Here is a 27,729-nt window from a genome sequence, read left to right on the forward strand (position 1 = left end):
ACCACATAGTTGTCAGAATTAAATGGTGATCCAAAAAGTCAGCAGAGGAATCTGTCATCCATCTGTAGAGAAAGATCTTTCTAATACTCTGTTATAAAGTGGCTCATTGTAGTATCTATTGCTGGATTTTACCTCCCCTCCTCTGATTATCCATGGCTAGAACTGCAAGATTTTTCTTTTCTTTCTGCTTGACTGTCATTGGGATGCAGCTTAGTTCACTGCCATGAGGCTGCTATCTTTTCATTTCTGTTTTTATTCTAAAATAGCCACTTAAGATCCATTTCTCAGAAACCAGTTTCTATAATAATAAACAATAGAAATGAAAGAATAAAACAATCAAAATTCAAAGGTGGGGGTGTGCCATCTTTTTGGTGCAACATAATTGTTACTAATGTATTGATCAAACTTTTAAAATCAGTTTGGGAGGTGTAAGAATATTCGCTCCCCTCCACCTTTATGTGCAAACATATGGTGAATTCTAATATTGTTTAAAAATCATAAAACAATTGAGGTTTTTGATACTCTTCATCCAACAATAAAGATGTTATGAAAATGTATTTACTAAGGTTGTCTAAAATTTGTTTTGGTGGATTGTTTCCCCTCCCCTCTCACCAGCTGGTAGGAAAACATTGTCATGGTCCCGATAGATGAGGCCCCCCCCCAAAAAAAATAAGAACTCTGAGGCATTTGCTTTCCTCAAAGAACAGTTTTAATGGCTACATAATATCAGCATGAACAAAGGTGAAACCAAGACTGGAAGTCCCCCCCAGGTTACAAAATAAAAGTTAAACTCCCCACCCACTAAATATGTAATAAATCACATTCTCCAGTTAACACCTTTGGCGGTTGTCTAATGGTAATTCTAGCCCGCCAAACATTGGAATGATTTGACCTTGGTTCCCATAAGAAAGTTATTGTTTGGTCTGAAACAAAAGAATGCATTTTCCCTCCCCCCAAACTTGTGGCAAGCTGAAAAATGAAGAAAGATGGCTGTGACCAAAAGTAATTTTGTAGGTGTGACAAACATCCAGCAACCACTCCCTTTAATACAAGATTGGAGGAAGAGGTAAATTTTGTCAGATGGCTAGACTAGTAAGTATACAGATATCTGTAAAAATTTGCTCTGCTTTGGTACAAGTATTCTTCATGGGTTCATCAACTGATAATTGTGTGAAATACTTGTGCCAGAGATTGGCTTGGTTCTTTCAAATTGGCTTCTCCCATTGAAAGACCCACACTCTTCCCATAGATCAAAGCAAAAGGCCTCTGGAAAAAAAAGTCCTTGGGACTGAAATAGAGGGGGATGACCACCCCAGCCTAGAGTGGCCAATAGGTGCTCTGAGGATCATAACCCCTTAAGTAATAATAATAATAATAATAATAATAATAATAATAATAATAAAGTTGGAAGGGACCTTGGAGGTCATCTAGTTCAACCCCCTGCTCAGGCAGGAAACCCTATACCATCTCGGACAAATGGCTGTCCAGTCTCTTCTTAAAAACTTCCAGTGTTGGAGCATTCACCACTTCTGGAGGCAGGTTGTTCCACTGGTTAATTGTTCTAACTGTCAGGAAGTTTCTCCTTAGTTCTAGAGTGCTTCTCTCCTTGCTTAGTTTCCACCCATTGCTTCTTGTCCTGCCTTCAGGTGCCTTAGAAAATAGCTTGACTCCCTCTTCTTTGTGGCAGCCCCTGAGATATTGGAACACTGCTATCATGTCCCCCCTCGTCCTTCTCTTCATTAAACTAGACATACCCAATTCCAGCAGCCGTTCCTTATATGCTTTAACCTCCAGTCCCCTAATCATCTTTGTTGCTCTTCTCTGTACTTTTTCTAGAGTCTCAACATCTTTTTTACATCGCGGTGACCAAAACTGGATGCAGTATTCCAAGTGTGGCCTTACCAAGGCATTGTAAAGTGGTATTAACACTTCCTGTGATCTTGATTCTATCCCTCTGTTAATGCAGCCTAGCACTGTGTTGGCCTTTTTGGCAGCTGCAGCACACTGCTGGCTCATATTTAGGTGATTGTCCACTAGGACTCCGAGGTCCCTCTCACAGTTACTACTATTGAGCAAGGTACCTCCTATACTATACCTGCGCATTTGGTTTGTGCAAAGTCAAAGTATTTGATTTTGACGCTAATCAAAAGTTGGTGATGAACATCAGAATTGCTATGGCTTGTAGCTACTTAAAAGGAAAAAAGTGACTAATACTGTAAAGGAGAACTTTGGGCTGTCCCAGGAAAGGGTTGCGGATGAGATGTAGGCAATGTCATGATTCAGAAGGGTATGGAAGAAAAAAGATGTTACCAGAACATGTATATATTAGGAATGCCAATAATTTCCCAAACAACAAAATGGAAATTCAAACACTTCCTGTACGTATTTCATTGCCAATGCAAGGAGGGCTTACCACTGTAAATATACTACAATTGCAGTAGAAGCCATCAAGACCAGGCTCCCAACAGATTGCCTAAGTGATCAACATAATCTAGGAACAATTCTGACCTATCTGCTTTTTACTTTTTATGTGACAGGATTTTTGCAGTGAAGTGCAACAATTGTTTGGAAGCAATTACACCCAGTGAGTTTGTTATGCGAGCTCAGAAAAGTGTGTACCATGTAGGCTGCTTCTGCTGTTGTGTCTGTGAGAAACAGCTTCAGAAGGGAGATGAATTTGTCCTTAAGGATAGCCAACTGCTGTGCAGGAATGACTATGAGAAGGAACGTGAAAGGCTCAGCATTGGAAGCCCAGCTCCATCGGATTCTGGTAAGGCAGAACCATTTATTTTGCTGGAAGCCATTGATGAGGCAGCAACATTTCTTCTTAGTATTATGATATTTATAAAGTTTTAATATTTTCCAGAAATAGCTGTCCCTGAGGTTAAAGAGCTCACCACAATATAAAAGTATGCTTTATTAAGATGTTCATATTATTCCAATAGTTTGAGGAAAGGCAGCAATACTTAAAAGTAATAAACCCAAGGAATAACATTTATTTATTTTATTCCACCTTATTTTTTATATAAATAGCTCAAGGCAGCAAACATACCTAATACTCCTTCATCCTCCTACTTTCCCACTGCAACCCTGTAAAGTAGCTTGGGCTGAGAGAGAAGGATTGGCTCAAAGTCATCTAACTGGTTTTCATTCCTAAGGTGTGATTAAAATTAAACTATGATTAATTCTTTATCTGCTTAATCCATGAATAATTCCAAACATTCTACAATGGATCCAGATGTGGCTGGTAATAAAGCAAATAACATTCGCACCTTTTTTTTTCTTTCTGTTAATGCCAGCATATACTACTTGTGTAGTTTGTCAGAATTTTTGCTCTTAGCTCTGATCTTATAAGCAAGACATCAGTTCCTTGAGATCATATTTCTAGAGGGAAAGAAGTTACCAGAGATAGCTGAAATAACCTTTTTGATTGCTTTTTTGTTCCTTACCACCTCTCAAGATCATCTTCAGTTTTTGTAATTAGCAAAATATGTAAACATCAAGTTTACATGGCTAGTTGGTATAGCAGTTACAAAATTGGACAATGATTTTGGAGACTAGGCTCACTTTTGTGCTCAAACATGAAAGCTCACAATGTAATTTTGGGCCAGTCACCTGATTTTGGATAAGATGAATGGAAGTCATCACAAGCTGGTTTGAACTTGTGAAAAAGAAATAATAACAGAGTTGGAAGAGACCTTAGAGTCTTCTAGTTCTACCCCCTTCTCAAGCAGGAGACCCTATAACATTTCAGACAAGTGGCTGTCCAATCTCTTCTTAAAAATCTCCAATGATGGAGCACTGACAAGGTCTGAAGGCAAGCCATTTCACTGACTGATTGTTCTCACTGTCAGAAAATTTCTCCTCATTTGATGATTAATTTCCATCCATTGCTTCTTGTCCTGCTTTCAGGTGCTTTGGAGAATAGGTTGACCCCCTCTTCTTTGTGGAAGCCCCTTAGATATTGGACAATCGCTGTCATTCCATTCCTAGTACTTCTTTTCTTTTTTTAAAAGTTTTATTAATTTTTAAGAATTACAAACTTTAAAGCTTAGTAAACAACACATTTTTTGGGTTCGCATATTTAACATTAATTTATTCAATATAAATCTATTCAGTACTGCATAATCCAGTATTTTTTTCCTGATCCTACTTTCTTCCCCATATTTTTCCATTTTGCCCTTATTACACAATTACAATTTTTGGTATTATTGGTGTATACAAAGTTACATATAAACATCTTCATCATATTTTACTAATATTATACAAATAACAATAATATCAATTCATAAATCATTATCCTGTTTTTCGTGTTCTTCTTAAAGTTTGATTTCCTATCAATATTTAAAGTATCTTTGTCAGTTATGATTTTCTCAATATTAATTACATTTATATGGCTAAAAATTTTATTCATACCAATCCTCCTCTTATTTTCATATTTCCCATATCAAAAGAAAAAAAACATGCTATCTTAATTCTAAATCATATCTTTCATTGTAAAAGTCTAATTATATCTAAGGGTCATCCATTCTTTTAACCATATTCAAACAAATATTTAAACATATGATGCCCCCTCTAATAGGTCAAATCTTCTATTTTTTAAATCTAACTCTCGCTTTCTTTCTTTGCCAAGTAGCTTTCCAAGCCAAGGCAATCAAATTGCCCAGGCATTTTCTTTCTATTTTTATGAAAGTTGCTTAGCATGAGGAAGACAATTTAGGTAGAGTATTTTTTGGGAGAGGAATTCCGCCCATTTATGTTCCTTAAGCAACTCCCACCTTCCTTCTCCCTCAATTTCTCCCCTCATCCTTTGTCTCCCAAATTGTAACATTTCCCCTGTTCCATTCCCCAAAATCTTCTTCCTTGTCATCAGGTGCAACTTGCAGACTTAAAGGGTAAAGGGTTTTTTGCATTTTCATTGTTATGAGTAAGTCTTGTAGTATTTTATTTGTGTATGGTGGTTTATATTTCCCTTCTTTCATCTCTTCCATCTCTAGGTCCATTTCCTCTGCTTCATCTTCTGATCTCTGGTTTGTTTGTTCATACTTTGTAGTGTTGTCTGGGAACTTTCTAGTTGTAGATTTAATTTGGAGATTTGCTCATTTATATTATCTAAATTATTTTTAGTCTCATTATGATTTCTTTTTATGTTCTCTTTGTATGCAACAATTGTTTGGTGAGTTAGTTGTAGTGTAGAGTGTATTTCCTTCTGAAAGGTGTTTGTTTTTTCTTGAGGCATCATTCCTGGAGATCCTCTAATATCACCAGTCTCAGTAAGAGTAGAACAAAGTTTCCTCTAGCTTTCTGGTCTTTATATGTAGCCTTTATAATCCAATAGATTCCAGAATACAGGTCTAGTCCCAAAAGCAATATTTTATAGTGATCCTTTATCTCAGGCATCCAAAATTTGTCAGTCAGGCAAGGTTATAATCCACAATGTTCAAAGTGTTCAATCTCCCTGAAAATAGCTTAAAGGTCTCTCCTAGCCAGACTAATCAAAAGTCAATTTTTTCTTTCTCTCCCACTAGCTCTTGAGATTAAAAGTCCAAGCTTAGTAGGTGTTTATAGTCTCGTGATGGCTTCTTATTATAACTTTGCTTGTCTTTAGGACATAATTCTTACATATACACACAAACCTCAAGAGCAAAAAACACTGAGCCAAAGGGAAAAGGAAGTTCAGTCTTATTGTACAAATTGTTCTTTAGATTCTTGGACTAGTCTGGTACTTTTCTGATGAGTACTTATCTGAATCATTGTGCCCTTTTTCCACTGGGTAACTTATTCTTTTCTATGGAGCAAAGAAGGAAGGAAAAGACTTATGAGTCTGGAAGTATCACCCCATTACCTCACTGTTAATTCCATATTGACAGATTTGCAAGTAACTTTGGAAATGCTTGAGATGTTTGTGTGAAATATTTCAATCCCATGAAAGAAGAATCTGATTTAGAGTTGCTTTCCTGTTCAGGTGTTATTAACTATTGGACTTGATGCCAGAGACTGGCCAGGCCCATTATCTGCATCTCCTATTATTGCCTGTGATGCTTTTGAGTTTCCTACCTCACCCCTATGTTAGAATTCTGGCTATGGTTCAGGATCTTAAGAGGTGACGGGGAGACCAGGAGGAGATAAGAAGATGCATGTTCTTTTTTAAAGAGCTGCAAAGTAAACACTGGGTCTTGTAACCAATAGAAACTTTTCAGCAAAGCTGGAATCATTTTAACAAAAGAGTAACTATGGATTCCTGTTTTTAGATGAGTTGTGTTGTATTGCTTACTTTGGAAATTCCAGTTTTAACAGGAATACATTTTTGAAAATAATAGTCCCATGTAAAACAGAATCAGCAAAATGCTGCCATCTTCTGGAAAAAAAATGTAGTTTTCTGACTATAAAAATAAAGTAATAAAATAGATTAAAAATAATAAATATTCAATGAATAAATACAAAGACTTTTTCCTAGTACCAGCTGAGGCTCTTTCAGTTGCTAGTAACCTAGTTTGCAAAAATTACTTTAAAAGCTTGTATACAATTGTACCAAGCCATCTCTTGACATCACTGAATAGGAGAATACTATTGCATCCTACTTGTTCACTCTAACATCTTACCACTGCATTGGTCTTTAGGGCCAGCATTAATATTCCTGTTTATATTAGGTAAAGGATTTTCTTAATGAAACCGCTGTCTTATCCATTACTTTGCCATTTTATATAAAATCTATTCAGATTTGATTTTGCAAATAATAAAAAAGGTATTGACAATATCAATGCAAATAATATCAATGCAAATAATCAATGCAAATAATAAAAAAAGATTTTGACAATAATTGATCAGGGGGTCTCTCATCTTTGTGCTTGTGTTCAGAAACAATATTGTTACTATAATATAAACAACCATTGATCTCTGTTGTTCCCAGGTTCACTAGGAATTCTCTCATCACAAAGATCAGTCTACTAGATAGAATTTTGATTTGAATTTGTATAATATCTTTTGTTCCAATGTATGTCATCATTGCTGATTTCTTTACTTAAAAATACCCCACTTGATTTCGGAATTATTTGCGTATAATTTAACAAATCCTAAAGAACTAAGGTTCTAAATGGAAAGCCTCTTGGAGTTTTCTAGATTCCTGTGTGAGGCCAAGCATCTCCAAGGTTTGTCCTAATTTGTTGTACATTCTGTTGCAAGCACATTTAGCTTAGCAGCAGAAGTGGTCTGTAACTCAAAACAAAGTAGGAATGCACATGTCTGCAAGAAAGAAAAAGACCTTCTCCAGGACGTTTAATCAGCTTCACCAGGCTATGATATGACAGCAAATTCCTGCTTGGTCAGCATCTTTCTTTACAATCCCATTTAGAAATCCAGGGGATCAAGTAGCAGCATGAAAACTCACGACCATCTTTGTGAGAAAATGAAGATAAAGCACAAAATACTTGAAACCATATGTTGTCCATAATCTGTAAAGCCCCTCGTTCAGTGATTCTCTCCTCTGACCCCCAGTGGCCAAGCCTAAGTAAACAGAGGCCTGTGAAAGAAGCGCCTTCTTTCCAATTAAAAAGGTACTAACATCTCTCCTTCCCCTAATTCTCTCAAACTAAAGATTTTTTTCATGAATCCAGTATTTCATTGCTTTCTCCTGTTGTGTCTTGAGGTTGCCCAGAGGTCAGTGCAGACAATATACACTGCCTGTCATCCTTTCCCATGTGACATGAGGAGTTTTAAAGATTAATTAATTCCTATCCTGTCTGTGGAGGGCTTGAAAGGCAGAGTTAATTAAAGGCATTGCCATGTTAAAGCAGAATCAACTTTTCACTATTTGGGGGGATTTGATGAGCAGGTGTTCGGTGGTGTTGAAGCTACTTTTCTTTCTTCCCTCAGCCTTCTCTGCACTATTTTTCCACAGTCATTTTAAAGCTTTTTATGTTTCATGCTTCAAATGCAGTTAGAGGAGGGAAATATTTTATCACTCTAATTCTCTGAATTAGTCTTCCTCAATCTTCCATTTTCCAGTTTTCAACAATCCCCCAGCTTGTTGGGAGTGGTGGAATTCCAAATCAACACAGCTGCGGGGTAACAAGTTTGGACAAAAGAAATACGGCAGGAATAAAGTCCTATTTTTTAGAATACTGAGGATAAGTGTTTATTTGTTCTACTTTAAAATCTGGTACCAATTGTAATTGTAATAAAACAGCTACATATCCAGGATAAGCCCTCAAAACACATTTACAAAACTGTAAATAGTTGCAAGAGTTAAAAAAACTAAATGACCCTAAATGAGATAACTGTATGCAAATAGGTTAGGATGAACTTCCTACCTACAGCCATTTGCTTCAGAAAATTCTCCCTGCCTTGCATTGGGGTTTTTTAAAAGGGATTTCAGTGCAAATCCTTTTCTTTTAAAGTTTCCACATGCTTGTACATTTCTAAATTCAGATTAGAAGAGCCACTGCACCCTGTGTGTTTAACATAACATGCAACTTAATTTTAAATTCTCATTTACCTTCATTTACCAAATCCAGCTGTTCTTGGCAGGGCTGCCATGTAATACTTCAAGATCAAGAACTGGAAGAGAAAAACCACTAATTCCTTTTACTTCAGTTGCCTCATGTTGTTCTGTTTTTGCATTCAAAATAAATTGAATGTCTGAAAACACATCCTGGTAAATAACAAACAGACATGCAAAATATCTGAGAAGCTTCTTTTAATTCAGGAAAAAGCTATTTTTTAAATTAGAACAATATCATTATGCCAATGTTTCATATATTCTATCATTTTTACGATGGTATTTTTGATTCTATGTAGACTTTGACTACATAGACATAAAGTGGTATTAACATGGTACACTGCAAGGTATCCAATTTAGATTTCAAGTTGGAATTAAAATTTGAATGTGTCATGTGTTTGTTTAAAACTACATTCTCTGAATTTAGACATCAGTCATAATACAAAGTGATTTATAAGACAGTAAATATGCCTAATATTATTTCCTCCTCCTGTTTTCCTCACAACAGCAATCCTATGAGGCAGGTGCATGACAACATGTACACATAGTACTGCACAACACTTTATTGGAAGGAGCTTCCCAAATTACATCTGTGTTCATTTAATAAAGTTTTTGTGCAACATTTTCAAGCTAAATATTTTAATTATAACAATTTGTGAATTTTACTGCAATGGGATGTTTTCATATTATAAGGTAAATGTGATGATGAAGCAAGCTTCTGCAAAATGGAAGAGACTGGGAAAGTATCTGAGGAGATCAGGGATCATAAACGGCCCAAGCGGCCCCGGACAATCCTAACCACACAGCAACGCCGAGCATTTAAAGCATCATTCGAAGTATCTTCTAAGCCATGTAGGAAGGTACATTTTAATAATTAGAAGAGATTGGAATCTTATATGTAGGAACAATTATGGTTGGCAGTTTTTAGTAACTAAGGTCTTTGTATCCCAAGATATTTACAGAGATTCATGTTTCCATAACTCATGCATATTGTGGACCAAAGAAAATATTTCTTTATATTTCTAATTTAATTTATAAGGGTCACAGACTCTGGGCAACGTGCAATTAAATCTAATACACTGCTTCTGTCCTGTCTCCATGAAAACCCATTAAAAATGCAGTAAGTGCTCTTCCATACTAATGTGAAACCCAACTGAAATTGGTTTAGATTTTCTATTTAGATAAATAGAATAACTAATTCTTTAACAATCATCTGGAACTCTATCTGCTTTTTCCTCAACATTACCTAGAAATATTGGAGACTGGATTAAAATAGATCTAATGATGGCTTCTTGAGAAGGGGATGCACCACTGTCTTCAAGGAGATTAAACCACCTGTCTCTCAAGAATGATGGATCCAACCATAAATCACCTCTTGGGAGGCCTTAACTAAGCAGGATGGGCATGGATCTAATAATTGGCCTTACTGACAGTCTCAAAGAATCTCTCTACCTCCTCAGGAATCTCTTCTTCTGTGTCTAGATCAAACTTTAAATTGCCAGAATGAAGCCATCTTCTTGGCTTTGTCACTGACCAAAAATAAGTCATTACTGATACATGTTTCTGGCAGTAGTCAACATACCAGCAGATGGGCCAGGGTCTGCATCTCTCCACATTCACACAACATGTTGTTATCTGCTAAGAGCCTCCACTTCAGCAGATAGGCACTCCAACTCTCAACCTATTCAGGGTCCTTCAAGTAGTGTAAGGGAGGTTGGATCCTTCAGCCAGGAGTCATATTTTCAAGGTAAACCAAGCAAGGCTGGGTCTTAATATTTAACAGTCAGAGTATGAGCCATCTCAGTCAGAGTATGAGCAACTTTATGAGCAAATGCCTAGAATATACTAAATAGCTGCCCTCTGTAGACATGATCTGATGGAAAACTAATTACGTTTTGCCACTATTACTGCCATGATGTAGTCTCTAATATGAGTTCCTAACTCAGTCAGATTAATTCATCTTCCTCCAACAGTGAACTAGGTCTCTCTTCTGTCATTTTATCTCTCAAAGCTCCTCAGAAAAGTTAAGAGCTGTGCAGGAGCAATGAAGTCCAAGGTCCTTATCATACATCAATGCTGCTCACCAGATTCAGAAGAGAACCTCCAAACTCCTTCTGAAACCTATCCAACCCATTGGTCTAGGGCAGACCAATCAAATAGCTTCACTTTCCCCGCTGAAGGAGTGGCTGTCCATAAGCTGAAAAGCAATTGGAGAGCAACCTGACCATAACAATTGACCTTTACTTTAGAACATATTGAAATTATCCTGAGACAAAACAACAACAACAACAAAAACCAAACAGATCAAGCATATGACCATTTGTGTTCACTGAGTTCTGAATAATTTGGGTCAGGCCAATGAATGAATCACACTAGACTCTACACTACATGAGGGTGTAGTTTCCAAAAACATCAGTCTTTGAGACTCCGCTGCCAATTTAGCAACAGTCATGTGACTTAGTCAGGAAAATTGCTGTGCAGCAGAGAGACCAGTTCAGTAGCAGCAAACCCATCTACCCCTAGAGTCCATCTTCAACTAGAATGTCCCATCTGGTTATCTATAGTACAGAGCTTCTGAAAGCCACAAGTAGCTGCCACCTTACCCCACACTCTTGGTTTGTAGCTTGCTAAAGCCTAAATTCAGTGGGCAAATTTACTGCCATATATGACTGAAATCTGAGTGGCTTGTATGGGTGTGATAATAGGAGGTGTCCCCTCCTCTTATCACACCCATACAAGCCACTCAGATTTCAGTCATATATGGCAGTAAGTTGCCTTATCCATTGTACGGTAATGGATGAGAGGAGCCTTATTAAACAACAACCTGGAATTTAACAGCACCAGACCAGGACGACTGTAGATCTAATGACTGGCAACAGGATGATACTAGGAACTGGGAGAAAATGTTTATGGAGATTCTCAGTCATCCAAATCATAGTTATCTCAAAGGTGCTTTTTCAAAAAGGCAACTGGACTCTTTTTTTTCCTTGAGGGGGAAGAAGAAAATATTTCACTTCTCATCCAAGAAACTTCATCAGTTATAATGGTAGGGAGATGGAAGGATAGGTTCTGACAGGATGGTGGTGGGGGATGGAAGATTGTATTTCTTTGCAGTCATCTGGTTGTTAGCACTCTTTCTGGGAGCCGTTGAGGCTACTTGAAGGTTTATCTGTGCCGTCAGAGTCACCTGAATCAGAGTGCAAATGATAGTGGAATCTTTTTTGAACTGCTGAAAGGACTTCGTTGTAGCCTAGAAATAAGTGATGTCGTATTCCTACCCCTCTGTTGAAAGAGGGCTGTTCAATTTTAATATAGATGGACTCTTTTTACCCCTCATTCAAAGCAATGGTCTTCTCTATCCAAAATGTGGACTTTGCTATCTTCAAAAGAGTGACCTTTGTCTTTCAAATGCAGATGGACCATTTAATCATGTATTGATGGGTTTGATGTTGTGCCATGCACTTGTGAAATGGTTGTTTTGTTTTAACAATGAACAGATCTGCATATGTCTCACTGCGTTGTACTGCATATATCCCATTACTCAGTCTGTGTCTGGATGTTTTATCCTTGGGGTAGATAAGTTTCTGCCCTTATGTGTTCTTGGGTTTAAAGTATACAATTATGTTGTGTTGGTTGAAAATCCTTCTAAGCTTTTCAAATATTCCTACATTGTGTGGAATGACAATGTTGCTTCATTTGTCTGTGATGAAGGAGCTCCTGCTGGGCCTTTTTTTTTTTTTTTTTAGATTTGATGAAGGCCCATTTAGGATAACCACATATAACTGAGGATAACTGAGGGATTCCTTGATGTGATTCAGTTCTTTTTCTTTTTCCCCTTTACTGGTGAGTAAACTTTCAGCCTGGTGGTGTAGGGTTCTGATCAGTCCCATATTGTCCTACTGTGGGTGGTGAGAATCAAAATGTAAATACTGACATGTGTGTGGGTTTTCTGTAAATTTCAAAGTTAAGGCTTCTGTCTTCTTTAATGTGCACTGCACAGTCTAGGAAAGCCAGGCTGTTTTCTTTAACATTTTCTCATGTGAACTTAATATATCTGTCCACAGAGTTGATGTGTTTTTAGTGAAGGCTTCTACTTCCTGTGTTTAATCTTGACCCAAATATCATCCCTATACCTATACCAGTGAGTGAGTGAAAATCCTGTGAAGGATTTTAGCACTTTGGTTTGTATCTTTTCCATGTAGAGATTGGCCACAATGGGAAGCACAGGTGAACCCATGGCACAGCTGTGTTTTTTTCTGTAGAAACCTTCATTGTATTTAAAATAGGTAGTAGTCAGGCAGACTACTGTCTTGTAGCAGACATTTCTAACTGGGCCTTCATCAAATCACTCTGATTCAGGTGATCCTGAGGGCACAGATAAACCCTCAAGTGGCCTCAATGTCTCTCAGAGAGAGTGCTAACAACCAGATGACTGCAAAGAAATACAATCCTTCCATCTCCCCTGCACCATCCTGTCAGAACCTTTTCTTCCATCTCCTACCATCATAACTGATAAAGCTTTGAAGAAGAAGAGCAAAGCATCTTCTTCTTCTTCCTCAAGGAAAAAACAGTCCAGTTGTCTTTTTGAAAAAGCACTTTTAGGAACTGGAAGGTGAAATGAATATTAAATATTGACTCTGTCTTCCCTGTGTATAGTCTACTGCCAGCTCCCTCTCATATCTCTCTCTGCTGATCACCATTCAGATGGAACTGCTTGCCCTATCCCCTCTGTCACCTCCCATCCCTTCTGCCCCAATTTCTGCTAATCATGCAACTGAAAGACCCTCAACAACTCACAGTTGATCCCACCATCACTCACAGTAGGCTCCCACACTGCTTCTGCATTCAGCAGAGACAGGAAAGTCAGATTCTTTGAAAAGATGCCCATATATTATCCTATAAATCTTTAACATATTTTCTAGCCCTTAATTCCATCAGTATTACTTGTTGGAATAATACTAAATCATAGATTCTAGTCTGCAATAGCGAACTAGTCAAAGATCTTAATCTTTCAGGCATGATTCACATGAGCAGTCCAGTAGGGATGCTCTGCGAGCAGCCAAATGGAAAATGTTATCCAGAGTGGAATCTGTGGACAGAAGCCATTAGGTGTGTTTAATGGTCAGGTAGCTGCAATGTTCAGACAAGTCTGATATTTTATCCCCAACCAATTCAGAACTCACTACCCTGTCTCTTCACTACAACATCATAAAGAGTTTCTGCTTACCCATATGTTCCAGGCACCAGCTTCCCTTCCAGCATGATTCATTCTAGTCAACTGTAGCAGGATTTTGAGTAAGTTTCCAGCACCAGAATGAACTGGGCCTCATCTTCCCTGGTGGGAACATGCTGAGCACATCGAAAATCCCAATTCAAGGGCCAGTCTCTTCACCATCAGAAGGCTATTGACTCAATGTTGACTTGAAGAAAATCCAATTCCAGAACAAATAAGGCCTAAGAACCATTAAAAACTTCAAAAACAGATTTTTTTTTAAAAAAATCTAAGTATTCTTATGCCAAACACTAAGATTCAGCCCCATTTTCCCATCTCTCTCTAGAAAAAAAAAATCAGGAAAAAATATTTTGTTTAGGGCAAATGCTGATCCACTAATCAGAATGGGATCCATCAGTCATAGCTTATGTTTTTCTAGACTATAGATAACAGTTACTTTGCGGCAGTAATATATATTTTTCAGAACCCCTAAAAATCACCTAGATAGCTAGAGATCTGAAGTAATGGGTTATCAATTAAATAGAACTGTTGCATTATGGAGTTTTTAAATTTATTTTTGAAACTTAAAGTTAGCACAGGTTTATAAAACATTCTTGCCATTCATATTTTGAGAGATCTTGCAATATATTTGGAAATTTGAAATACTGGGACATGTTGAAAGTTGAAAATGTTATGTAAACATTTTACATTTTGCTGATCATTTGTCTGTATGATACTGAATATAATTTACATGTTCTGCATTTCCTAAAGGTAAGAGAAACATTAGCAGCTGAGACAGGTCTTAGTGTTCGAGTTGTACAGGTCTGGTTCCAGAATCAAAGAGCTAAGGTAATAATTACATTAATAATTAAATATGATATTTGCTAGGAGAGGAGTGCATATCTACATCAGCCGTGTATACCCTTCCCCCAGTAACGCCAGAAATAGGAGTTAATGGACTAGAGTTCCAATATATATTGCACAGACTGACAATTCAGCTACCATAACATGCAGAATATTTAATGTGCACAAGAAAAACATTAAATTTCAACATTCTCAAAACAATGGCATAAAGTTACTAACGCCTTTATGTAAACTCATTTATTCTATCTTTTTATCTATCTTCTTTTTGTCAAATTTTAATGAAATGTTTTTCTAGCTCTAAAAAGAGTATTAGTAAATACTGCTAAAAAGAATACCTGGTGCTATAATTTTAAGGATTGTTTTTAAATAAAATCTTTCTAGTCAGTGCAACTTTTGCAATGCTTTCCCTACCTAAGGAAATATTTATTTCTTGGAAGAATTTGATGACATATGAATTCTTTCCTAATTTTATGTCAAATATGTTCAAAGTTTTCATATTAATAAGTTTTTGGTTGGTTTGCTTTGCACCAGAGAAATGTTTCCTATTTGAGGAAATTCCCCCCTTCTAGATTTCCAATTTTTGGTGGCAAAAGTAATCAGACAACATACAACATATGGAAATTGCAACTAAGAAATAGGATTTTTTTCAAAAGGATTTTATGAAAAAGGCATCTTCAACTTTATACAAGGAGGAAATAAATCTTTTCACCATTCCCCTTGTCAAAATTTCTTTAGCAATTTATATGAAAATTGTTTACACCCCAGATGTGTCCATAGCTATGAAACCTCTAGAGTTTAAAAAGAAGTAGGGCAGGAACTAGGAAGTTTTGATGAATGAAAAATATTCTTTATATTATTAAAATCCTGCCTTTATTATTTTTGTAAATAACTCAAGGCAGTGAACGTACCTAATACCCCTTCCTCCTATTTTCTCCACAACATCGCCTTGTGAGGTGAGTTGGACTTAGAGAAAGTGGCTGGGCCAAAGTCACCATGACTAAAACAGGACAAGAAGTGATGCTCTTCCAGTTTCTGACCTGGTGCCTTCAGCATTAGACCAAACTGGCACTCTTTTTAAGAGATTTGAGGGGGAGGGTAATGTATAACACAGAAGAGGCTCCAGCTAAAAACTTGAAAATAGTGCATTTGTATGTAAAAGTAGCTTATGAACCTGGTATATAAATTTTAAAACTTTCAGTGGGATTTTTAAGTTAAATTTTGAAAATTTATAAGACTGATATTTCTACAGAAAATAAACTGGGTGTGTAAATGTTTGTTTCCTATATTCTTTAGTACAGGAAATTATCTAAGATAGTACAAGGAGCATACATAGTAAGGGTGTCATGGGGAATTTATATTTCCATTAGCTTTTTGGACAAAGCTACATAAGAGTTTATTCAGTCAGACTGAAATTATTTCTTTTGTACTATATTAATATAAAGAGAGGGGAGCTGGATGAGTACAAAAAATGAACAGCAGCTATAGGCAAGAGCAGAGCTATGAGTACAGGTAGTACTCAAATTACAGCGACAATTGGGATGCAGTCATAAATTGTAGTGTCATGTGACTGTAATCACTTAGAAAGGTCAATTCAGGTAGCCTCAGTTACCATTGTAACCATAAGGAGTCCAAGTAAGGAGCACAGGGGTGCCATGGGGGTGGGGGGATGGGGGGAGCCCTAGGAGGCACAGCAGAGGCCACATGTGAGTTGAGGGAGGGGATTGTTGCAGGTTGATATATGTGAGTGCAGGGAAGCCCAGAGAAAGAATGTGTGATGTGGTGCACTGGAAGATAGGATGTAAGACTTACAGAGCAATTTGTGATTTTCCCTGCTGGCTTCCCAATTGACTTTGCTTATGGGAAACTGGCATAGAAGGTAATGAATCCGAATTATGGTCCCATGATTGTGGGGTACTGCAGCAGTTGGAACTTTGAGAATGTTGTAAGTACTTTCATTCAGTGCTGTCATAACTTTGAATAGTTGCTGAACAAGTGGTCAATACGTGAGGGCTATCTCTATGTAGAAAGGTAAAGGTAATTGAATAAACATGAAGCAGGAATTTCTCATCATTTTATAAGTGTAAGAAGCTTGTGAGCTTCTCCCAATATATCCTTCACAGAATTCAACAGATGAAGGGTATCAGAGTACCATAGTAGCATCAGCAGGAATCATTTAAGTTGTTTACTCATCAATCATTTTTTTTCTAAGGTTATTCTACTATTCAAGATAACCAAGGAGAATTATTATGTTGTTCTGAATTTTCTTCCTACTTTACTCACAGATGAAGAAATTAGCAAGGCGACAACAACAGCAACAGCAAGATCAGCAAAACACACAAAGATTCACTGCAGGTAAGATTTGGTCTCTAATTTTGTTTTGACATGGAAACTCTCTCTCTTGAAAATGCACCACCTGCTGCCATTCTGAAAGGATGTAATTTTTTTACAGTGAAAGTACAGTGGTTATTAATCAAGAAAGGAAAATATATTCCAACTGTTTCTTCTTACAAATTCAGATTTTGTATATATTTCAGTGCTTGATTAACCTATTTCAGCCAAAGCCAGGCAACTGTACTGGAGCCACAAAAAAACAGGTAGGACAACTGTAGCCTGAAGGGAGAAGATTTGGCTATTGTGGATATGTAAACCTGAAAATACATGCCTAGAAATATACATACCTCCATACTCGTTTTCCCTTTCATATACACACAGATACATACGCAATTTGCTTTCCTTGCTTGGGAAAATATTTATTCATGTATTTGACTTACAATCACATTTTTTTGTTGCTAAGGAAAATAGGTGTTAAGTGAATGATGCCCAATTTTATGACCTTTTTTTGCTATGTTTGTTAAGTAAGTCACTACAGTTGTTAATGAATCACATAGTCATTAAGCAAATCTGGCTTCCTCCATTGACTTTGCTTCTCATAAGCCAGCTGGGAAAGTCATAGATGGTGATGACATGACCCTGGGATACTGCAATTGTCATAAATGCATGCCGATTGCCAGGTGCCCAAATTTTGATGCTGTGGGGATGCTGTGATGATAGTAAGCATGAGGACCAGTCGTAAGTCATAATGAGTGTTTTATCATTCATAGGAGCATAGGGCTGGAAGGGAGAGTGGAGGTCTTCTAGTCAACCCCTGCTCAAGGCAGGAGCCTTATACCATCCCAGTCAAATGTTTTTCCAATCTATTTTTGAAACCTCTGTCAGACAATTTCTCCTTACTTCTAGGTTGGATTTCTCTTTATCAAGTTTCTACCCATTACTTCTTATCCTGCTCTCTGGTGCCTTAGAGAAATATGTCAATCCCCTCTTCTTTGTTACAGTCCCTCAAGTATAGTTATCCCCTATTTATCTCTTTGATAGACTAGACATACCCAGCTCCCTCAACCATTTATCATATGATTTAGCCTTCAGACCCTTTGTCATTGTTGTTGCTCTTCTCTGCACATTTCCCAGGATCTCAACATCTTTTTTGGATCGTGGTGACCAGAACTGGATGAAGTATTCCAAGTGTTGTCTCAACAGTGTAGTGTAAAGCAGTACTATCACTTCTTGTTGTCGTCATCATCATCATCATCATCAAATCTTTATTTGGTCATAGACGAGTATGTAGAATACAGAAATCACAGTTAAGTTGATGGCAGCCTAGGACTGCATTGACTTTTTTGGCAGGTACAGCACATTGCTGGCTCATACTTAAGTGGTAGTCCAGTAGGACACTTAGATCTCTTTCCCCAGGTACCACTGATTCTGTATCCATGCATTTGTTTTTTCCTGCCTCAATGCAGGACCTTACTTTTTCCACCACTGAGCTGCATCTTGTTACTTAGGGCCCAGTGTTTAAGTCTGTCAGGGTCCTTCTGGATCTTGAGCCTAACTTCCAAAGTGTTAGCAATTCTCCCGAGCTTGGTGTCATATGCAAATTTGATAAGTTCCCCTTCTATCCCTTCATCTAGATCATTTATGAAGATGTTGAAGTGTACTGGACCTAAAACTGAACTTGAGGTACCCTATTGCATGCTTCCTCCATGTAAATGTAGTTCTATTGACGATTACCCACTGAATGTAGTTGATCAGCCAATTATGAATCCTTCTGGTGGTTGTATTGTCTATCCCACATTGTTGTATCTTACCAAGAAATAGGTTGTGGTCTACTTTGTCAAATGCCTTGCTGAAGTCCAAGTATACTATGTCCACAACATTTTGCTGATCTACTAATAACTTTATCAAAAAAAGGCAATAAGATTTGTCTGGTATGATTGGCTTTTAACAAACCCATGCTGGCTTTTCATAATCACCTTGTTTGCTTTTAGATGCTCACTAATTCTCCATTTGATTGTTTTCCCCAGGATTTTCTCAGATGTCACACTGATTATCCTATAATTTTCCGGATCCATTTTTTCCTCTTTTTGTAGATTGGTACCACATCAACTCCCTTCCAGTCCTTTGGAATTTCTTAACAAAGAGTTTATCTATGTTTTCTTGAATGAGTGGCCTATAGTACACAGCTATACTTGTAGATATATGTTTTATTTTTACTTCAGGAGCTCAAGGCAGTACTTATAGTAATCCCTGTTGTGTAGAATACAGGAAATGGGAATATTAGATATGTACACCACCTCATGTTGATCAAAATTAAAGGTGAGATAAAAAATATTATTCTTTCATTCTTCCTTGTCTTCCAGCTCAGACAAGCAATGGCAACAGCACTAATTTTGAAGGAATTATGAATTCATACACCACACTGCAACCAACCTCACAACAGATGTTGGTTATTGATCATAGTGTCTATAACTCAGACTCCTTCCAGCAAGGACTTACTCCCCCACAGATGCCAGGGGACCACATGCACCCTTATGGTAAGAACTGAAAAAAATACAAAAGCATATAATATGGAAAGTAGAGGAGGAAAAAGGGAAGAGAAATGTGTAGAGAAGAGGGGAAAAGAAAGAAAAGGCATTGACTTCCAACTCCCTTTGGTGCAGTAGAATAAGAAATAGCATTGAACCTCAATTTTTTATTTTTGCATAATAGTATAAACTACCCATTTCTGTAACAACAGATCGATCTAATCAGTAAAACCCAAAATCAAAGTTTCCTTTTTTTCTATCTCAAGCACAAAGTCCAGAAACGGTTTCCAAGTAGAAACAAAAATACTTGTTTTTTTTTCTTTCATCAAAGCAGTCAATTTAGCCATCTCTGCTAACTCCATCAACTTTTGTAACCATCCATCCATTGTGGAGACTGAAGCATCCTTCCATTTTTGTGCATAAAGTAATCTTGCTGCTGTCAACATATATAACATCAAAGTTCCAAAAATATTTTCCAAGTCTTTTTTCATGAAATCCAAGAGAAAAATTTCTAGTTTTATCTTTATATTCACTTTGAGAATCTCCAATATTTCTTTGCTTTATCACATATCTGGCATAAATGATAAAAAGTCCCTTCTTTATATTTGCATTTCCAACATTCATTTGAAATAACTTTATACATTTTTGATAGCTTATCTGATGTTAAATACCAACAATACATCATCTTATAAAAATGTTATTTTAAATTGTAATTTAATGTAAATTTTAAACCTTTTGTTCACGTATTCTTCCATTGTTCAAGCATTACATTATGTCCAAAGTTTCTTGTCCATTGAATCATACAATGCTTTACATATTCACTTTCCAAATTCAAACTCAGTAATGTTTTGTAGACCCTAGCAATAATATGTTCATCACTATCACACAACAGGGTTTCGCATTAATTTTTAATAGAACCAAACCCATAGCTCTTTTTGTCTAGTTTAAATCTTTCTTTTTGTTGTAAATATATAAACCATTTCTTTAACCATTCCAGCCCTAGGATCACTGGGCATTCTGTGCCTGGGGTCATGACAAATATTATGCCTTCCTCATGGTTCACCAGGGATAGGTGGACTGGTAAAGTGGCTAGGGTAGCTGGCACCCCACCCCCCCCCCCCCGCTATGGATCCATCTAACTGGCCAAATGAGATTGGTTGTTTCAGCCTCCTCACTGGAATGCCCAAGTTCCCCACTAGCGTTAGGCTAATGAGGCAGCAGGTGCAGCCAGAGTCGATTAATGCTTTCATTTTGATAGCTTTGGGCATGGAGGGAGCTAATATAGTCACTGTCTTGAGGACGGGTGCAATGGGGTTTGACCTCCGAGCTGTCGTCCAAGGTGTCCAACGCCCCTGCTGTGTAGGCTGGAGTTCCTTCCCCATGCTTGGTAGGGATTGGGGACTCCACAGCCTCTATCGCCCTCATGGCGGGTTCTTTTGGCTTGGCTGGGACTTCCGTGATTTCCTGGCTGGTGATCGGTCTGGGTTCCGCTGAGGGGCTTTCGAGTGGCATTCTACGGCACAATGCCCCTCTCTCCTGCATTTGAAACAGCCTGTTGACTTCTTGGCCATAGCCGGTGGTTTCACTGGCTCGTGCGTTGGCTTAGGAGGCGAGTGGCCCCATGGTTTTTCTTGGTGGTGCCTCTTCAGTAGGTTGATCTCTGCTTCCTCTGCTTCCTCTGCCAAGATGTATCATTCATTGAGGCAGGCAAGCATCATACAGGTCGTAGTTTAAGTGGTCTTTGAAATTGCTAAGGAGGATGTCTTCTGGCCAGCTTGTTGGCAATGGCCTGGAATTCTTGCGTATATTCGGCTACCAGGCGTCTGCCCTGCCTCACCATCTTGATTCTCTCAGCCAGGGGGTCATCGAAGCGCCTTCTCAGAGAGGACATGAAGCAGTTGAAGTCTTTGAGCTCTGGGGTGTTGAAATTATGCAGGTTCACCATCCAATCTGTGGCTGCCCCGTCCAGAACGGATTGCACGATATGGATACTGGCTTTATCACTGGCGATGTCCCATCCGTATTCTTCCATGTAGCTGAGGACTTGGGTTAGGAAGAACCCCAAGCATGGTGGCTCCCCCCTGAATTTCGCGTCCAGTGGCAGGAATCTTTGGATGGATCGGTCTCTTCACCGCCGACGGTATTGTCTCCCATCCTGATCGCCATCTGCGTGTCGGTGGGGAGTGGGGGCTGCTGAAGTGGTAGCTGCTGTTTCAGCAGACATCCCCGGGACTACAGGTTCCGATTCCCCCTCAGTGTCTCTCCAGCTGCAGCTCCAGGTGCTGGTGCGGCTGTGGAGTTCAGGTTTCTCCTCTCCTAGAGAGCTGAGGGTTCTTTTCATCAGGTCAATAGCTTTCTCTAGGATCCAGTTTGAGTGCTGTGCACAAATACCTTCCTCTTCGCTAACATGCAGGGGTTTCTCCATCTCTTGCTTCCATTTGGGTTTGTGGCTGCCTCGTCTCATGGTTACCTTTCTTGATCTCTTTTCCCACTCATCTTTCTTGCAATGCCCATTGACCACTGAGGTTTGTGGTCGTGCATTTCCACCACTTCTTTTCCTGAAGAGTATGATGTCTCGGATCCCAATAGCTGGCGGGATCCCGATCAGGGGGAAGGCTTCCTTTCTACGGAGTTTTCTCCCTTCCCTGCCTCGTCGTCTGATATTGTATTTTTTTGCAAAGTCTCCCGGTAAGGGTCTCCCTTCCAGGTTGACTATTACTGCAGATCCTATCTAATGTAAGGACCCACTTCAATCCATCTTAAGAAAGCAGAACTCTTGGAAACAATTTATTCCAAAAGGAACTTTTATTAAGAGTAGTTGATAGCAGGCATAATAGACAGTATCTGAGGGATTCTTTACAGATCAATACTTTAAAGCAGGAGTGTCAACTCAATTTCACTGATGGCCACATCAGGGTTGTGGTTGATCTTGGGGGGACGTGGTTGAGGTAGGCATGACCAGCTCAACATCGCTTGTGTTGGGGGCACTTGTGTGGTCCAGGCGGGGCTGGGGGGATCCAGCCTGGTTGAGCTCCCAGGTCACTGGGACCCCACAGCCTAGCCCAGCCCAGCCCTGCTGTCTTAAGGGGGTGTCCTGTTGTGCTTACCTCCTCCTCCTCGAAGCTGCTGCTGCTGTTCTTGCTCTCCTTGGCCACGTTGCTCATGATGTGTGTGGGAGGGCAAAGTATGTGAGTCAGAGGGAGGCCCACTCCCTCACCATGTGAAGAAACCTGGCTTTGTAACTAAAGTATCCTCAGTAATAGGATGGGAGACCACCAGAAGAGAAAAGGAGGAGGAGACAAGGGGATGGCAAAAGGGCAGAAGGCTGCTGGTGGCCAAGTGCTAAGGCAGCATTTCCCTCAGACCCCCCCCCTCTCATTGTAATCCCCTTCTTCCTTCCTTCCTTCCTTCCTTCCTTCCTTCCTTCCTTCCTTCCTTCCTTCCTTCCTTCCTTCCTTCCTTCCTTCTTCCCTTTTCTTCTTTTTCCTTCCCTCTTTCTTCTTTCTTTCTTCTTCCTTCCCCTCTTTTCTTTTTTCTTTGTCTTTCCTCTTTCCCTTTCTCCTTTCCTATCCCTTCTTGGATGCTCAAATGCAAAAGGGGAAACATTTCTCGATGCCTTCTTGCCTTGTGATCAAATGCTACTTTTCCTAGCAGTTTGTGGCCACCTAAAAAACTGAGAACAAACCAAGCTCAGTTTATCCCATGCTTGCTTTTAGTGGGGGTGTCCACAGACAACAGTACAGCAAAACTGTCAAAATGGTGGCTGTGATAGTTAATAAGAGTTCCTCTGTTTTTTTATGTGGAACAGCTTTATCTTTTATGAGCAGAGGTAGGTTAATTGTTTTTCTATTAATACATAATTCTTAAAAGGGCTCTCCTTTAAGGAGCCTGCCTTGGTCTAATTCAGAGTGGAAATATACCAAAGGAAAATATTTTCCCCACTCTGCTTTGTCCTGCTTTCCCCACTGGAAATGGCTGTTTGCAACATATAAGGAGGGGATATTTTCTTAAGAGCTCACAATTCAAGAATACCAATGTTAACTTGGATTGCCAACAAAGTTCTGTCTGTGACAAAACAGAACACAAAACAGCTTTCTCCTTTGAACTGGGGCATTTCCAACTGAATTGCCTCTCCTTCCCTCCCTCCCTCCCTGACTCCTTCCTTCCTTCCTTCCTTCCTTCCTTCCTTCCTTCCTTCCTTCCTTCCTTCCTTCCTTCCTTCCTTCCTTCCTTCCTTCCCTTCTTTCCCTTCTTTCCTTGCTTTTTTTTAAGCTGCCAGAGGTTCCAGTCAGAGGTGCCAGCAGGCAGCCAGCGGTGGGCAAAGGCTTCCCCCCCATCATTGCCTCTGCATGGCTTAGCTCACCTCTCCCAGACCCACAGTGTTTGTGTGTGTGAGTGCACATGAAGGTGTGTGTGTGTCTCTCACCCCTTGCAGCCCCGCACCCTCAACGGAGACCTTCTGTGATGGAAGGCTGCAAATTAATGAAATCTGTTTTTTTGGGAGTACTTGTTTCTTTTTCTCAACATGCTACCAATTGCATCGTGCCCTGCCCCCCTCAGCTCCTGCCCCCAGCCCTGTGGAAGGCTGCAAGAAGCTCCCATCACAGCTTTTCTTGCCTCTCCCATTCTTTTACTCTTCAATGTCACAGTGTGGGGTTGCAGGAGGTGAGACCCTCTCCTCAACATATGTGCAAGTTCTGGGAGAGGTGAGCTGAGAGCCATGGAGCAAGAGGAAACGATAGAGGAAGGGGTCAAAATGGGAAACCTCTGTCTGGAGCCTCTGGCAGCTTAAAAAAAAGTGTGGAGCAGTGCCTTCCCTTTTAGTTCACCCTCCCCTCCATTGCCTCCATGCCGGGATTGACTCTATGCCTGCCCAAAGGGCAGTTTTGCTTCCAACATCCCCATGCCAGAAACCGCAAGCCGCTGCTATTCACCTGCCATGTCCCCCCCCCCGAAAGCCCCTGCAATCTCCTATCGCACACTGGCAGGCAGAAGCCTAAAGTTCCCATTCTGTCATCTCCACACTCAGTAAGGAAGCCGCTGGCCGTGGCTTTCCCATTCGGGGGTGGGGTGATGCCAGTGAAAGAAAAGCCTTGCAGGCTGTGAGACCAGGCTGGTGAGCGGGGCATGGAAGCACTAGTGTGGAGGAAGGCAAGCAGCAGCCCCAGCGGCAAGAAGGGCTGTTGAAAAAAGAAGAGTCTGTGTGTTCACCTGCTACAAGCTCACCCGACAGCCTTTGCTTTCCATGCCTTGGATCAGTTGTAGCGCACTGTGGAGAGCTTGGCTGACCTGGGCAAGGCAGGTGCGCATACAGACTCTGTGTCAAGTCGTCCTGGCACGATGTTTAATAGAAATGCCGGCAAACAGGAACGATAGACAAATGGTGGTTTTAATCACAGCTGTAGAGAACAAAGTCAGCACTGGGAATGGCTTACTCCCAGTGCTTTACATAGACCTCGGACCTGCCACACCCCAGGTAATATCCTCCCACACCCACCAAACCACCATCCGGCCTCGTAACCCTTAACCCCATCCCCGCTGGTCAATTCAGTCCTTCTAATGCCTCCTTGGATGTTCGCCCATGGCCTCCCCTCGCTCGTTGATTGTCGGCCCAGCGAGGCACACAGTGATGACGTCATTGGAAGCGTCGGCCGACGAGGCACACAGCGATGACGCTATTGGAGGCGTTGGTCTCTCACAGCCACTACAGCACACCACGTCGAGGCTAGCAATGCTCTGCAGTTCCGTTCGCTCACACACCAGCTTAGCACTGTAGCTGGTAGGAATTGTTAACTGGTTGGGGTATTGAGCAGCATTCCTAGGTCTCCATACCAGTCAGCCTCGCAGGGCTTGACACTCTGCTGTTTTCAGTGGCACTTTGGTGCCTGGCCCAGCAAAGTGGAGCCAGGCATAGTGAGACGAGGCCTGGCAAAGCAGAGTCGGACAAGGAGAGACCCAGTAAAACGGGGCATGGCCGGGCATGATGGACGAGGCCGGGAGGGGTGGGGCAAGGCCAGGACAAGTGGGGCAGGGTAAGGCAAATGAGCTGCAGCTGCTACTGTGCACCACCAGCCTCCGAGTGCTCAACATTTCATGTACGTGCGCTGGGAGGCGCCCAGCCAGGTTGGGGTGGGCCAGGGCTGGGGCAGTGGGGGCCGGTCCCTTGCTATTTCTGGAACAGCTCCAGGGGCCAAATTTGGGACCTTGGCGGGCTGCATCTGGCCTGCGGGCCTTGTGTTTGACATGTCTGCTTTAAAGAGTCCCTAAGCAAACCCCACCCCATAGTTCATCCGGACGGTTCAGACCGGCCAATCCCCAGGTGTTAAGTCAATCATGGGAAAGGGAAGATAACATTGGTCTGGCTCCGTTTGTAGTACGATGTTCCACAGCTCTTCACACCTCCTTTTGAGACCAGAGAAATAAGACAGGTTTTGGATGTTTGTATTTCTTTCCTCCCCTTTTTTCTAACTGCCAGGTTAAGGAGAAGAAACTTCAGAGAGATGCATAGTGTAGGAGGCAATTTGTTACATTGTAATGGCCAGCAGACTCAGCGGCAATAAACAAAAGGTTACATTGTAGGGAATAGAGGAAGTGAAAGTCATAACCCCGCAGGCATATCCCCCCTCCCCCTTGGGAGTATGGCAGAATCCAGGGGAAGGTGAGATTTAGTTTTAAATCAGAGGAGATAGATAGAGATGAAATATAAATGGATTCTGACAGTATGTATCTCGTATGTATCTAGGCCAGTTCTAGTATCTTATCTAGTATCTAATAGCTCCAGCAGATCTAGACTACAAAACTCCAGATGATCACTAGATATATCAGCAGCAAACTAGGGTTTTAAATATGTTTTTGCCACCATTTAGTGATCAGCTGGAATTTTGCAGTTCACATCTAGCAGCCATGATATTCAGAATGGTTGATGACTTTTCTATCTATTATTTAAATATATGGATATCGTATCAGAGTAGAGTTGCATTTGAGTAATTTTTGTGGCTCCAAATATGACTTGTCTCTTTTGAAGGATGATGCTACAACTAACGGTTTTTCTTTGTCTATTATGAAGGCTCTGAGCCCATTTTCTGTGAGATGGATAGTGATGATACCTCCTTCGGCAACCAGAGCAACTGTTTCTTGGAAACTACAGAACCTGGGCCCTTACAATCAAGAGTGGGCAACCCCATTGACAATCTATACTCAATGCATAGCTCCTACTTTACATCTTGAGGAATTTGAGGTCATGAATAAACAGAGTGCTGGATTCATTGCAGAAGTTATATGGAGGAAAAAATGGGAAGAGGTCTACTTTTTTCATCAGGAGAACACAGCATACAAAAATCACATGAATATTTCATATACTTGAATTTTCTAAAATTCATTTCTCATTTGGAAAGTTCAGGAAAAACGGGAATATTTGAAAGAGTAGTTTCAGAATTGTTTTCCCTTTACAAGTCAATTTATAGAAGAAAGCACTGCATGGAAGAAAACAAAATAATGTTTTCTTTTGATGTTAAGATGTATCTAATGTGAATTTCAAAACAACAACATTTTCGGTTGGGACTGTATCTGCAAGATATTTCCCTGTTTTTAATGTTTGAAATGAAACTGCCAATTTTGATGAAGTAAAAAATTCTTCCCCAAATGTATATACTTTTCCATACTCATCATTTTACAATACTTTTTGGTATCATGGTTTATTATAACTGTTGAAGCCAAAGGAAAAGAAAAAAAACAATGTATATAAATAAGTGAATAGTTTCACAAGAAATGACAAATTAACAAAAACGAAATAAATAGGTACTGCTAAAAATGTGTTCAAAACAACACTCATTGCTTGTTCATGCAGGTATAGAGATTGCAAACTGAAGCTTTTGAACTTTAATATGTGAAACAGTTATCATGAAGAAAAAATATGTGTGACTAAGTTTTTAATACATGAATTTGGTGGTAAATTATGTGTGCTTATATATTTAAGACACAAACTTGCCTAATATTGCATCGAGTTTATCCTTAACAATAGAATTATACTGTACAACAAAAATAACTTTATTTTCTGTGTGAATCATATTTAAGAAATTGCAGTTAATTTATGGAATGGGAAAATGGATTTTTGTGAAGATTGAGCAAGCTGAGAGCCTGTCAGTCTCATCTGGAGACAATTTGATACTTTCAATTTCTTAAAATTTATTTTTAAATAGAAATATCAGGGTAATTATAAATACTTATGCATAAAATGGAACTTCATTAAAATCAAAAAGAGCATTGCCATTTTCTATAATGGGATTTGACTTCCCTTC

The 27,729-nt window shown here is 39.6% G+C and overlaps 1 protein-coding gene across 1 annotated transcript; it reads left to right on the top strand.

The window, feature by feature from the left end:
* Nucleotides 1–2,544: 2,544 nt before the first annotated feature.
* Nucleotides 2,545–26,683, top strand: LMX1A (LIM homeobox transcription factor 1 alpha). The gene is made up of 6 exons (XM_039324013.1): nt 2,545–2,770; nt 9,191–9,357; nt 14,481–14,558; nt 16,856–16,925; nt 19,268–19,441; nt 26,499–26,683. Exons 1-6 carry the CDS (start codon nt 2,596–2,598, stop codon nt 26,657–26,659), a joined length of 825 nt encoding a protein of 274 aa, XP_039179947.1. The 5' UTR covers nt 2,545–2,595; the 3' UTR covers nt 26,660–26,683.
* The last annotated feature ends 1,046 nt before the right edge of the window (nt 26,684–27,729 follow it).

This window comes from Crotalus tigris, unplaced genomic scaffold (genome assembly GCF_016545835.1).
Source record: "Crotalus tigris isolate CLP2741 ecotype Arizona unplaced genomic scaffold, ASM1654583v1 scf7180000024291.2576520, whole genome shotgun sequence".
NCBI classification, from domain to species: domain Eukaryota; kingdom Metazoa; phylum Chordata; class Lepidosauria; order Squamata; family Viperidae; genus Crotalus; species Crotalus tigris.

Coding starts and splice junctions, on each gene's coding strand:
- LMX1A (XM_039324013.1), top strand. CDS start 2,596: ATGCGAGCTCAGAAAAGTGTGTACCATGTAGGCTGCTTCTGCTGTTGT. Junction 2,771..9,190: donor CCCAGCTCCATCGGATTCTG/GTAAGGCAGAAC, acceptor TCATATTATAAG/GTAAATGTGATGATGAAGCA. Junction 16,926..19,267: donor CACACAAAGATTCACTGCAG/GTAAGATTTGGT, acceptor CTTGTCTTCCAG/CTCAGACAAGCAATGGCAAC.